Source organism: Amphiprion ocellaris, chromosome 16 (genome assembly GCF_022539595.1).
Source record: "Amphiprion ocellaris isolate individual 3 ecotype Okinawa chromosome 16, ASM2253959v1, whole genome shotgun sequence".
Lineage (NCBI taxonomy): Eukaryota > Metazoa > Chordata > Actinopteri > Pomacentridae > Amphiprion > Amphiprion ocellaris.
This window is the reverse complement of record NC_072781.1, coordinates 12097150-12110135: the sequence shown is the minus strand read 5'-3', so window position 1 is coordinate 12110135 and position 12986 is coordinate 12097150. Positions and strand designations below refer to the sequence as shown.

The following is a 12986-nucleotide window of genomic DNA, read 5'->3' as shown; positions in this document are numbered from 1 at the left end:
GCAGTTCTGGAAAATATTAGCAAGTAGCTTACAGCTTTCATCTTCAGGGGTGCCCAATGATATAAAATACAATCCATCCTGATCTACTTAGATATCATTCATTATCAAAATCATGAAGACACAGGCGATGTTTGGCAACTGTCATTTTTATTCAAATTTATATCGAAATTCAGTATATACAGAGAAAAATACATAATTAAATATTAATGTAGGAGGCAAATATCAATTTTATCATAAACATGAATGTATAAAATCTTATAACATAGTTCTCTGTGAATGCACACACAAGACAGCTGAAATAAAGCAGTTCTTGCTGCTCAGCTGCTGTCACACCTGAGATACTGATGAATTTTCTGTTGGTGTACAGAATACTGGCTGGAGGCGTGATTGTGCTTAAGCATTACCACCTTTCACTCGCAGATCCAGGTGAAAACTCTGCCCCAGGCATCGCCGGCCAACAGAGTAGCATGACTCCTACACAGAAAGAGAGCAATACAAATGTGTTATGTTCTAAAGTATGCAATAATATACACAGAATGCTGTACACATTTGTCTGATGTGTGAAACCCACAATTCACTCTTAGCTGTGAATGGGTGCATGATATTTACTGTACCTGGACATAGCAAGTGCTGTGATGGCCGGATTATTTTTGAAACGGCGTTGAGACCCAGTCTGACTTCTGTTCAGCTCTTGACACAACACCAGATGTCTCTCCCAGCCTTTAACCTGGCATGAGCTGCTCACTGTAGATTCATCATGAGGGTACAGTACATCAGCATCCACTTACTACTGAATTACAGTGCACTTGTCCAGCCTGTTTGAAAGCCTGACCTCAACAGTCATCTCAAAAAAATTAAACTGTACATTAACGCAGTGTCCATCTGCAGTCAGCAGGCTGTAAAAGTGAGAAAAATCCCTCAAATAGAAATGCTTCAGTGTTACGTAAAGACTTGTCTCAATGTAATTGGAAAGCATAATACTCCTATGAGGTGACGCGAGGCTGTAACCAACGTATGCCAAATTGGATCTGGGTATTATTGCTTTCTAAATTATACACGCACACACACGTCAGCAGAATTACTCATCAGTGTTTACTGCCTCTATGTTTAATAACTTTATAACAACATAATTCCTGCTAGCCCTAATGCTAGTGAGGGATAGGGTAAGCATTACAAGCTCTCATCTGGAAACCACGCTGTCTAGCTCTGAGATGAGCGGTTAAAAATAATCATCTCACACTTAAGGATTTATCTAATTAGATAGCAATGGGGATTTTAGAAGCATTAAAAACAAGGATCATGTCGTTTTTGTGCCGTTGCCTTTCAGAGGGTTTCATAGCTCTCCAACTGTCAGCCACCCTCAGCATCTCTGCTGTTATAAATACAGCACCTACATGTACATCCCATCCTACTGCCAGTAACATTACCATCTCTCTTCGCTCGGTCTCGCCCCGGGGACACGGGCTCTTCTGGAGGGCCAGGTAATTGTGTTCTGGTGTACTCTGTCCTCCATATCTGTATGAGAGACACATAACGAGTAGCAAAATCAGAGACATAATTCAACATAATAACAAACACACTCACATACGCGCCCCGGTGCACACACACCAACATGCCACACACTCAATGTAATAATAAAGTAATGATACCATTTGTGTGTGTGTGTGTGTATATGCGTGTGTGTGTTGTGAGTGTGTGGCATGGGCACCCACTCCCAAGTGAAGCACAATTTAGAGTTTGCAGCTTTGATTGCAGAGAGGCAGCATATGCTTATATTAATTCTAAGCAAAACAGTCATACACTATATATACAACCCATATGCTGTTATTAATATCTTGATGGACATCCAAGCTGGTACCTGCGAGGCTAATACCAAAGTAATAACTGCCACCGTTGAATAGTGTACAGTGCATTGTGTAAAAACAATACTAAAACTCTCCAACTGATCCCTATGTACCTACAATGAGCTGCCCTCAAATAACTTCAGGACAGACGCTCTGTTCCTGCCATGCACTCAGCAACTCATGCGCCATCACATATTACCTGCTTGCAATAAACTCACCCGTATAATGCCATCGCCACAACCTGTGACGATGACATTTCTGGCATCCCACTCGTGTCGCTGTGTGAAGCTGACACACAGGATGTCTGCCTGAGGCCCGCAGGAAGCTTCATTGCACGTCAGCAGCTGGCCCTTCATGTTCCACAGGTAGAGCAGAGGTCCCGCACATGACACGATCTCACCCTGTGGACAGAATAACACGGTGCTGATGCTCATGTGTGCACAGATATACACAAAAAATGAGGATGCATGCTGTCAACAGTGAGAACCCTCCCTTCCTCGTTCTGGGAGTGAAGAGGGGCAGCATTATGATGGTCAGACAAAAATTTCAAAGAAAAGAAAAAAGACAGCAAAGAGAAAAAGAAAGTAGAGAATGTGAAGGAGACCATAAGGTGGACTTACAGTGAGTTCATTGATAGCCAGAGCAGAGATGCTGGTTGTGTGTCCTGCTAACTGGGTGATGTAACTTAATTCTTCCATGTCCCACAGGATACAGGTGAGGTCACGGGAGCCACTCACTATTACACTGTGGATCTCAGACACTGCCAGACACGTCACTGCATCTGTGTGACCGTACAATGGCTACAAAGAACAGCGGGGTAGTATTAGTGCATCTGTGTGTCAGAGTGTGTACAGTATGTGTGCACAAATACACTATGGGATAGTACCTGTCTGAGCTTCATGTGAGTGAGTTTGTCCTTGGTGATGGCCACGTCCCACACACAAACCACAGCGCTGGTTCCTGCAGTGATGACGGTTGTCAGGTTGGGACAGACGGAGCACAGAGTCTCGCCCCAGTCACACAAACTCTCACACACTGCAAACGTCTAGAGATAGAAAAACGGACACAACCAGCATAAGTGTCTATGAGTGGCTTGTCAAGTTGAATACATTTGTTGACCACATTTCATAGACAAGGACTGAAGTGTTTGGATGATCATTTTGTCGTTGACTATCATAGGATGACGTTATTTCTTTTACACCGACAAATCAAAGATAAGATGGTTTTACCTTGGCTGACATGTTTCAACTGCAGTCTTCTTCAGAGCGTATCACAGTACAAAAAGACGACATATTCATTTCACACGATGTTTCATTATTCACAAAAACCCCTGCTGATGTCACACTACATATCGTACAGGAGCGACTTAAGAAGGACAGGACACTGAAAAAACGCACAAATCTTACAGTAAATGACATCATCACACTACTGTGGTTCGTTGCCACATCCACCTATTTTCAGTTCAAAGGAATTATTTACAGCCAAAAACAAGGTTTTGCAATGGGAGATCCACTATCTGCAATAATGAGTAATTTCTTCATGGAGGACTTAGAAACCAAAGCCATCCACACAGCACCCACACAATGCAGACCTACACTCTGGAAACGATATGTTGATGACATCCCGGAAATAATAAAATCTGGACACACACAAGAACTTACCGATCATCTGAACAACATGGACGACACAGGAAATATACAATTCACCCACAAAGAAGAAATAAACCGGACCATTTCATTTTTGAACTTAAACATACACCACAGAGAAGACGGCAGCATTAAGATCACTGTTTACAGGAAACCTACACATACAGACCAGTACCTCCTGTGGACATCAGAACATCCCACAGTTTACAAACTATCAGTAGTTAGAACACTTTACAAAAGGACCAACATCATAACAGACGATAAAGACAGACAGGAGGAGGAAAAACACATCAAGAACGCACTCATACACTGCCAATACCCGACATGGGCCATCAACAAAGGAAAACAACAAGCTAAAAACAAAGTAAATAAACAAAAGGAAACACAAACAAAACGCACACAACAACCGGACAATAAAAACAAACACATTATCACCATCCCATATATCCGTGGGATAACAGAACCCATACAGCGCATAATGAAAAAACACAACATCAATACAGCAGTAAAACCACATACAAAACTCCGGCAGCTATTAGTCCACCCCAAAGACAAAATAGAACCGGACAAGAAATGCAACATCATTTATGAAATTCCATGCAAATCTTGCGAGAAAACATACATTGGAGAAACAGGCAGCTCATTCAGCACAAGAGGAGAAGAACACCAGACACAATGCGAAAAGGAAACAACTGGACGACTCACAAGAACACAAAAAGATAAAGCCGAACAAGAAAACAAAAAATCAGCCATCAAGGATCACTGCAAAATAAATAATCATATCATGGACTGGGACAGGGGGAGGATTTTAACATCGGAGACCAACAAGCATAAACAATGGATCAAGGAGGCCATCGAGATCAGGAAGCAGGCGAGCTGCTCCATGAACCAGGACGAGGGGGCCTACACCCTCTAATACCTGGGATTCCATCCTCCAGAGAGCACCGGACGGTGGGGGGCGTGGCCTGTCTGACAGATTCTGACAGATCTGTCAGACCGCTCACCTGATAAAAAGGACACGTCAGCACACGTCAGATGACGCTCTGAAGAAGACTGCAGTTGAAACATGTCAGCTAAGGTAAAACCATCTTATCTTTGATTTGTCGGTGTAAAAGAAATAACGTTATCCTAGGGACTGAAGTGATTGACAAAAAACATAAAATAATAAATGATAAATACTCCACATGAATAAAATAACCATTCAGCCACCCATGAAACACACACACACAAAATATACAGTTTATTCCAACTGCAGTATTCATACACTCACAACAACAGAAACACACAAAAATCTGTTTCATTCTTTAATGAAAATATGATTATCAAAGTCATAAAGTATTCTTACTGTACAAAAAAAAGACAATTGAAGCAGAGTCAGATGTGTTCGTATTACTTAAAGACTGACAAAATTAGTCTTTTTCTCATAGAACAATCTATATTCAAGTTTGAATAGCACCATCTGAAAGGTGTTGAATAATGTAGTTGTAGAATTTTATCTTAAATTACTGTGATGTTGACTTAATGCTTTACGTCTATTTCACAGTTTTATTGCACAAAGAAACGAGCTAGATTTTATAGAGTGGGAGATATGTAAATGACCAAACGCTAGTGAGAGCTAATTTCACTTAAATAAGTACGTACAAAGTGCAAAAGCCAAGGGATGGCTCTGTATGGCAATTTATAAAAAAATTAATATGTTCCTTAATGGTTCTGCCTAGGCGATAGTAGTAGTTGTCAAGAAATCACTTGCCTCATCTAATGCAGCAGAGTGTGTGTGTTTAGCAGAACATAAAGAGTCTCTAAAGGTCAAGTATGCAATTAAACTGGGTAAAATTCACTTTCTATTAAACTGAGTAAATAAACATTAAACACTATTATTGAAGTTTCATTGCTTTTCCAACCTTTTTCTCACATTTTAATAAAAGTCCACGGACAATTAGCGCATCACTGGCCTGCATTCAATTAATTTTAATTTGATTTATGCAACTGCACGGAGCTAGATGGTTGTGCAATAATGCAAGAAACAAAACTCATCTATTGCATATCTCACCATACAGACCTTGTCCGTGGCGTAGTTTCCAAAAGCGCAGCTATTGTCGGGGAATCCCCAGCTGAAGAAGCAGCCCAGCGGGGGTGAAAGGAGGAGCCGGTTTCTCTCCAGGACCACAACCTCCTTTTCCAGACACAGGATCTGACCTACTGGGCCTCTCGGCAGCTCTGCAGTGAGGTTTAGAAAGGCACCATCAGCAAGACGGGGGTGATTCGATTAAAATGTCAGTCAAACCATATGCAGAAAAAGAAACGTATGAAAAAGAACAAGTGACCTCATTCTGCATTTTGTGTAGCTGAATAAACCTGCTTGGCCCCATGAAGATAATAGCTCTTCAAAAACATCACATTAAAGAGTTCGGTAGCTCAGTAAACTTGTAAAGAATTTCATTAAACTGACCACAGAAAACTGGGCAATTAAAACAGATATTCCCAGGTTACAATAAACCGAGGCTCGGTCCTAGGGGGACAGCTGCATCGTGGACAGTATAAATTGTATGTATGTGTGTGTATGTGTGTGAGGGTAGTGAGAGAGAGGCTGTAATTGTACTTAAAATTGACCTATCCATGCAGGAACAGGCAGGAATCATTACACCCTACTGCCAGTTCTGCTTCTAAAATCCCCAGAAAGAAGTTCTGTCCACATTAGTTTTAGCGTTCCTCCTCCTATTCATCTCTATCTGCTTATTGATCAGATCAGACACTCTAAGATTTAATATGAAATGTAATATGCAGGAATCTCTCCCTGAGCGTTTGCAGATTCATCTCCTCTCCCTCAGTGGGCCTGTAGGGATATTCAGATTATTAAGTAGGGCTCAGCGGAAGAGTCATCTCCATATTGTAGTTCTAACAGATAGCTCCTTCTACCCTTCTGTAGTGTAAATTAATCTATGGACATTCTCACTCCGTTTCAACGATTCCCTTGAGAGCTTGGCACATCCTGTGTATAATAACTGACATCAAATGGTACGAAATGAAATAAAACAGGAACAACACCAAATAATGTCAAACGCAGACGACGATAATTGATTAAATTCTGATTACTCAGCAGAAAATAGCAATATTATTTGAGCTGTTTGAGAATCTATATCATTTATAAAGCTGTATTATGCAGCCTTATGAATGATATTTGTTTTAATTTGATACCTTCATTAACAGGAATAGTTTCACATTTTGGCCGCAAGTACACTAAATATTAAGCAACGGCCTTCAGCAAATAAGCTTGGCTTATAATAAAGACTGGAAATGGGTGGCTGTCCAAAGGAAGAAAAAACTACCCGAGAGCACTGCAAAAACAAGCTTAGAAGTGCTTGAAGCCATTTTTTTAACCATTACTGATAGCCAGTTTAACTGTGTTCCCCGCCATCTTTTTACTAAACTAAACTTACTGCCCACAGGCTGCGGATATATTTAGTGCACAGACAATGGTATTGATATTTTCATTGAATTTTTCACAATAATACCATAAAGCATATTTCCCAAAATATCAAACAGGTTATTCAAAATTAAGAAATCATCTTCTGAGCTTCTTCATTGTATAGCAGTACCTCTGAATGGCTGTGCAGATGTCTTTAGTTTATCCAGTTTGAAAAAGAATGGAGTTGGATGTGGTGGTGATGATCCTTCTTTCTTAGAGCCACTGCGAGGTGGATGAGGCTTGGTAAAGAGCTTTAAGAAAGACATAGATGATTCACAATATAAGGTTATTTTTTAATACAATATGACAACATGCAAAAATTCATGTATTTTTTCTCTTTCTGCTTTTGTTTGTTTTTTTTCCCTTTTTACCTGTTTGGGAACCTGGCCAAAGTTGCTGACATATCCCAAGATTGTACTCTTGATGACAGGGTCCTTAGCATCTTGCCGGCCTCTCTTGGCATAGAAATAAGGGTGGAATGTGTTCAAGCTTTCCACAGCAGCTGGACCTTGTTGCCGGTATCCAAAAATTAGGTCAATCCACAGGTGGATGTGGGAACTCACGTAGTCACTTTCCAGAGCCTAATGGAAACAGAGCAGGTGATTGTTGTAAAACTAAAACCATCTAGTCAAGTAATATTACAAAACTTCTAAACATCCATTGTGCAGTCTTAAAAAACAGCAATGTGTAGCATTGGTTATTATAGCAGGCCCAAAACCATCAGTCAAACTGTTAATATGAGAGTTTAAAACACACAAAACTTCTGTGAGACTGCACAGCCAATCAGATTATTCAGGTACTAGATGATTTCTTCCAAAAGTCAATTTAGAAGTCCAGAACAGCAGGAAGCTGAACAGCTGTGTTATGAGCATATCTTCATGTTAGAATTAAAGAATGATTTGGGTAGAATTAGCCAGAGATTGATTTTGAAGAGTTAATAAGGAAAAGTGGGCATTATGACCAGCTACATCCTTGCACCAAATCTTAATAAACCCATCTGGGAAGAACAGAAAGCTGAAAAAAAAAACATCATAACGAGGATATATTGTCCTGAGTTAATTTGTCTGTGGAAGAAAAAAACAATCTTCTAAAGTCACTAATTTTATGAGAATGGTAGGCAATATGAGTGGTTCAGTAGATTACAGAGTGATAACCATCATAGATGCCCCAGGAATGGAAAAAGGGAGGGTCACACTCAACCAACAGTGAAAAAGAGACATACAATAATCCCACACAGTGAAAGAGCCGAGAAAAGAGAATAGAGTGAATATTCAACCCGTAAAGGGCTGGCAGAAATAATGGCATAATGAAAAAAAAAAAAAGAGAAAGTCTTGTGTCTGCCCTGAATCGTGTTAAATAGGCTTGTTGTCCTTCAGTTTCTGTCATCTAAACTTCAGATACATGCCTTTTTATGCATTCTCTTCAAAAGGAAAACAACTGGTCATTATAGTTGACAACAGTTAGTACCAAAAGAATGTAAGTGAACCAAACTGAGTGAGACAAAATGGCCTTTAGAGAGTCTAATGAATGTGACTACTGTGAATATCATCTGTCTCTTATACTGTGGGAGAGAGAATGAAGACAAACTGATGGCAACCAACACTATTACATTGACGCTCATACAGCAGATATTTGGAGATAATAAAACAGTGCATCTTCTGTGTATATACATCAGCCAGTATTGACAAACATTATTAGGTCTCATGGGAAAAGTCTCTGTATGTAACAGGCCAGGCTGGCCAACAGGAACAGACAGGTTCAGTGAGGTCAGGAGTCACTGACCTCTCGATGGATTCTAATGAACTCCTGGGGGTCACCTTTCGCCCACGGAGGCAGCTGGACATCTCCCAGAGCGGTACCATCCTCCATACAGCCTAAAGTGATACAAAAACACATTAAATACAGCCTGCTACATCACATCACATCACTTTGTGTAGTTTAAAGATACACTGTGGAGTCTTTTGACACTAGTGGAGCAACATTTTGATGAGTGGTGTCATTTGTGTGCTCAACAAGCACATACATTAGAACCTGAGTGATGCCATCCACACCCCTGCCAAAAGCTTCACATGACAACACCGACTGACGACTGCTGGAGGAAATGTGCCAAGAGACATAAAATTCACACAAAAAGCAGGGAAGAAGCAGCTAGCCTACACGGACAGTGCATGTTCTCTTCTTTCCAGGACTGGCTTGGAAAATGTTTTAAGAGAAAGGAAGTTAATTTTGCATGTTTTTAAGGCCTCATAGATAAACAATATACTTTTGAAAAAAATCACAGAATGTTAAAAACAACAACTCAAGAGCTACCTTTAAAACACATGGCTAGTGACACTGTTTATACTTATTACAAAATACTAGTTACGCAGAAAGACATTCCAAAATCTAATCATCGACTCCACACGGAGTTCCTGTGACGTAGGTATTAAGACTCAACTATGTATCAATCTTGGGTTTGTTGTGTGTACAAAAATGTGTCTACAGAGTCAGAGCAACAGATGCCAGCATAACGACATAACGCAACACATACCATTTTACTGTGATGGCAAGACATAAGAAGAAAGATATATTTTACACTTGTTAGTCACAACATTAAAACCACAGACAGGTGAAGAGGAAACATTGATCAATGCAATGTTCTGTTAGGAGGATGTTGGATCCTGGCACTCACGTGAAGGTTACTCTGACACATACCACCTATTTTAGCATCGCTGCAGACCAAGAACACCCATCATGGTATCAGCACATGAAGTCAGCAGCAACTTCCCCCTATCTGGACAGCCCAGCTTGCCACATTGCAAAATCTGCTCAGGAAGAATTTGAGGAACATGACAGAGAAACCAAGGTATAGAAGTGGCCATCAAATTCCTTAGATCCTAATCCAATCAAGGATATGCAGGGAGAATGCCAATCAAAAAGGCCCCATGCTGCAACCCACAGGACCCAAAGGATCTACTGCCAATACCCGAAAAATAGTTGTGATGATGTGGCTGATCGTGTATGTTTTGGACCAAATTTACATCTTCTAGAAACAAACAGACTTGGTGCTGAGAGCAACAGACAGTGTAAGGAATTCTGAAAATACTGAAAGTCAGACTAACACATTGTTGACTTTGATCTTTTCATAGGATTTGCCAACAAAAAACATAGAAAAACGCTATATAACAAAGATGATTGTACAAATTAAACATCTAAACAGGACTTTATATACACAGCTTATGGTAGTGCTGACCGAGTTGGATGTGGTTGGAGTTGAGCATAAAATCCGGCAGATAGAAGAACTCTGGGATCAGCTCTCTGACGTCTCCCATGTTGTCTCTGGAGGCAGACTCCCACTCTTTCTTTATGCTGTAAAACATCCTCTCTGGGATATCAAACCCTCCCTGCGAGGAGACCAGACAACAACACTGTCAGACGCCCGGCACCCTGTTGAACCAAACTTTGCAAAAAGGCATATTAATAAAATAGTCTGCCTGATCCACTGCAGTGAACCATATTTTGCATTCTTCATTTTATTATGTAAGCAAGAAATAGTTGCTACTATTAGAAGGAAGCTTTTCATCTTTCTGTAAAATTCCATAGTTTTGATGGAAATCTCATGAGGGAGAATGTAATTTAGAGTAAAACAATTACCTCAATGAATAAAAATAGCATATATACTGGTAAACTCGGTTAGAGATGTAAATCCGGTTATGGATATTACTACACACCCGTTATGTGCTTCAGAAGACAAAAAGGCATCCTAATTCAGCAGACTAACATCTTTATTGCTTTATTCTGACTATCAAATATGCATGCCTTTTCATTATAATCAACTGGATGCTGTATTGTAAATTGGTAATGTGAGGCTATTTGCATTGGCTTCTTTTAGGTGCTTTCTGTAATTATTTGCATATATATTAAAATCTCCCTGCAATCTGCTTTCATACCAAAAACAGCACTGAAACAGGAGAGTTGAAAATAGCTCATATTAGATTCATATTATTAGCAAGATTATATTTGAAAATAAAACAATGAAAGTGATGAATGTCATTGTGCATCTGGAGCACTGGGTCTGCACAAGGGCCTGTGGGTGAACGAAAACAGACACGAACTTTCTTCAACATCTTCAAGAAAAAGATATCAAGGCAAAACTTGTAGAATACGATAACATTTCCTTATTCATGTATGTGACAGTGAAGGCATGTGCTGATCTTCAGCTTAAAAGACGAAAGCAGAAATGATACAGCAACGGCACTGGCCATCTTCTGCAAGGTGATGTAGCTCTAAAGTGTTTCATCCTGCCATGATTCAGTACCTTAATTTCTATCATTCTAAGCTTTTAATAGAAGCACTGCTGATGCTCAAACAAAATGTTCGCAGTGAGTTATGTAGGAAGTTATGGAGCCTAACTGGCAGGAATATGTCTGTTTAACATAAATCGCCTGTTAAGTATTATACCTGGTGTGTGATGTTAGATCATTTACACAGAGATCCCTCCATCACTGTTCTATTCTAAAGAACTACTTTGTTTCTTCATTTCAGTTTCTACTGGAAATAGGTCAGCAACAGTTCAAGCCTCTTTTTTCCTCACAGTTGATTATATCAAATTCCAGATTATAGATATTAAAGACACACAAATGATGTTTTGTTACATTTCCAGGTTTCCAAGCCTCACCTGCAGTGTCTGGAAGGTGTGTGAAAATGGCTCCATCCTGACGAGGAATGAGGCCACAATGATGGCAGAGGAGTAATGGGTACAGTAATGGCATCGTGCTGACAAGTCTGTTACAAAGTGAACCATTTAGAAGTCAAACAGTGTGCTGAAGTACAGTGAACAGCACAGGTAGAAAGACTCAAAATTGAGCTGAACTGATACCTTCATCCTCATTGTTGTCCACTTCTTCGTATCTTTGGATGAACATCTGCTTCCTTTTTTCTGTCTGAGCTCCCATTGGCTTCGACAAATCACGGAAACTCGCAGGATTTGACAGATCAAGCGTCTATCAAAGGAAGAGATAAGCAAACCTGTGACACTTTATCCTAGTCCACACAACATAAATGTTCAACACAAAGGTGCCATTTTGTGAGATTCTACCTCTGAATGATAGTCAGCCAGGACCCAGGGGAAAACTGGATACTGCATCAAGTCATTGTACGTCCTCCCAGCAATTGTGTTCAGATGCATCAAGTACTCAAAGTTACTTATCTCCCCTTTCTAGAGGACAGAAAAGGAGAATATGAAGCAAATAAATGCCTCTTCAACAACAGTGATATAGCTATGAACTAATCTAGAACCTGATTCTTATTACTGTATTCACTCATTACTGATGTCAAAGGAGGGAGTGCTGAATCTGTGAGCACAAATGACACATGAGTGAGGAGCTGCTTTATTTGCATTACCTGCCATTTAACAAGGGCCATCTTTTCAACCACGGGAGTCTTCCTAAAACACAATAAGAGCAAACACCTCCAATTAGCAGCAGAGTTTCATCACTGAGCAGAGCCTTCCAAAACAAAGTTTTGTGCTTGCTCTGTTGCCTAGCAACCAGAGTTGAAATGCAACAGCAGAGTTGAGAATCAGCAGAGTGGAGGTGAGTGAGTGACTCAGGAAACAGAAAGTGTGTGTACACAGCTGTAGGAGCAGTTATGGGATTGGGGTGAGCTTCAGTATGCAGCAGAAACAGTGGGTAGATACGTGTAGGAGGCAGCACGTGGTGCCATCTGTAGGTTGTGAGGAAAACAGTTGACTGTAAGTTGTCTGAGTTGCCTACAGATGGAGGTGTTTGAAAGAGGGAGCAAGATATTTCCTTGTGCAGTGATGTTTTGAATGGCCTGCTTTTACATCTGGCATTGATTCCCCTAACAGAGGTTAATGATTACCGGTTAAACAGGAACAGCAGAATGTTGTCAGATCTCTGTCCGATTTCCTGCTTCATAGCTAAAACTAACAAAAGTTTAATATCTAACTTGGTTCTAGCTGTTTTTTCATTTGGTTATACAACTATTCACTCAAACAGAGGCACACACAACAAACTGGTCAGAATTATA

At 40.2% G+C, this 12986-nt stretch overlaps 1 protein-coding gene across 6 annotated transcripts in view; it reads right to left on the bottom strand.

The window, feature by feature from the left end:
• Nucleotides 1-130: 130 nt before the first annotated feature.
• The window catches only part of wdfy4 (WDFY family member 4), a 43240-nt gene continuing 30384 nt past the window's right edge, over nucleotides 131-12986 (bottom strand). For 2 of the 6 annotated variants that reach the window (XM_055018775.1, XM_055018776.1), the window contains exons 51-65: nucleotides 12339-12381; nucleotides 12034-12153; nucleotides 11815-11938; nucleotides 11614-11720; nucleotides 10189-10339; nucleotides 8739-8830; nucleotides 7328-7537; nucleotides 7087-7207; nucleotides 5541-5707; nucleotides 2731-2889; nucleotides 2465-2644; nucleotides 2063-2245; nucleotides 1428-1515; nucleotides 615-744; nucleotides 131-474 (exon numbers count right to left, since the gene is read on the bottom strand). In XM_055018775.1, coding sequence (XP_054874750.1) covers nucleotides 411-474; nucleotides 615-744; nucleotides 1428-1515; nucleotides 2063-2245; nucleotides 2465-2644; nucleotides 2731-2889; nucleotides 5541-5707; nucleotides 7087-7207; nucleotides 7328-7537; nucleotides 8739-8830; nucleotides 10189-10339; nucleotides 11614-11720; nucleotides 11815-11938; nucleotides 12034-12153; nucleotides 12339-12381 — 1939 coding nt within the window. In that variant the 3' untranslated portion in view covers nucleotides 131-410. Of the gene's footprint in view, nucleotides 475-614; nucleotides 745-1427; nucleotides 1516-2062; nucleotides 2246-2464; nucleotides 2645-2730; nucleotides 2890-5540; nucleotides 5708-7086; nucleotides 7208-7327; nucleotides 7538-8738; nucleotides 8831-9082; nucleotides 9145-9650; nucleotides 9761-10188; nucleotides 10340-11613; nucleotides 11721-11814; nucleotides 11939-12033; nucleotides 12154-12338; nucleotides 12382-12986 lie in introns of those variants that run through there. The other 4 variants (XM_023283715.3, XM_023283716.3, XR_002746924.3 and 1 more) reach the window with 3 other exon arrangements.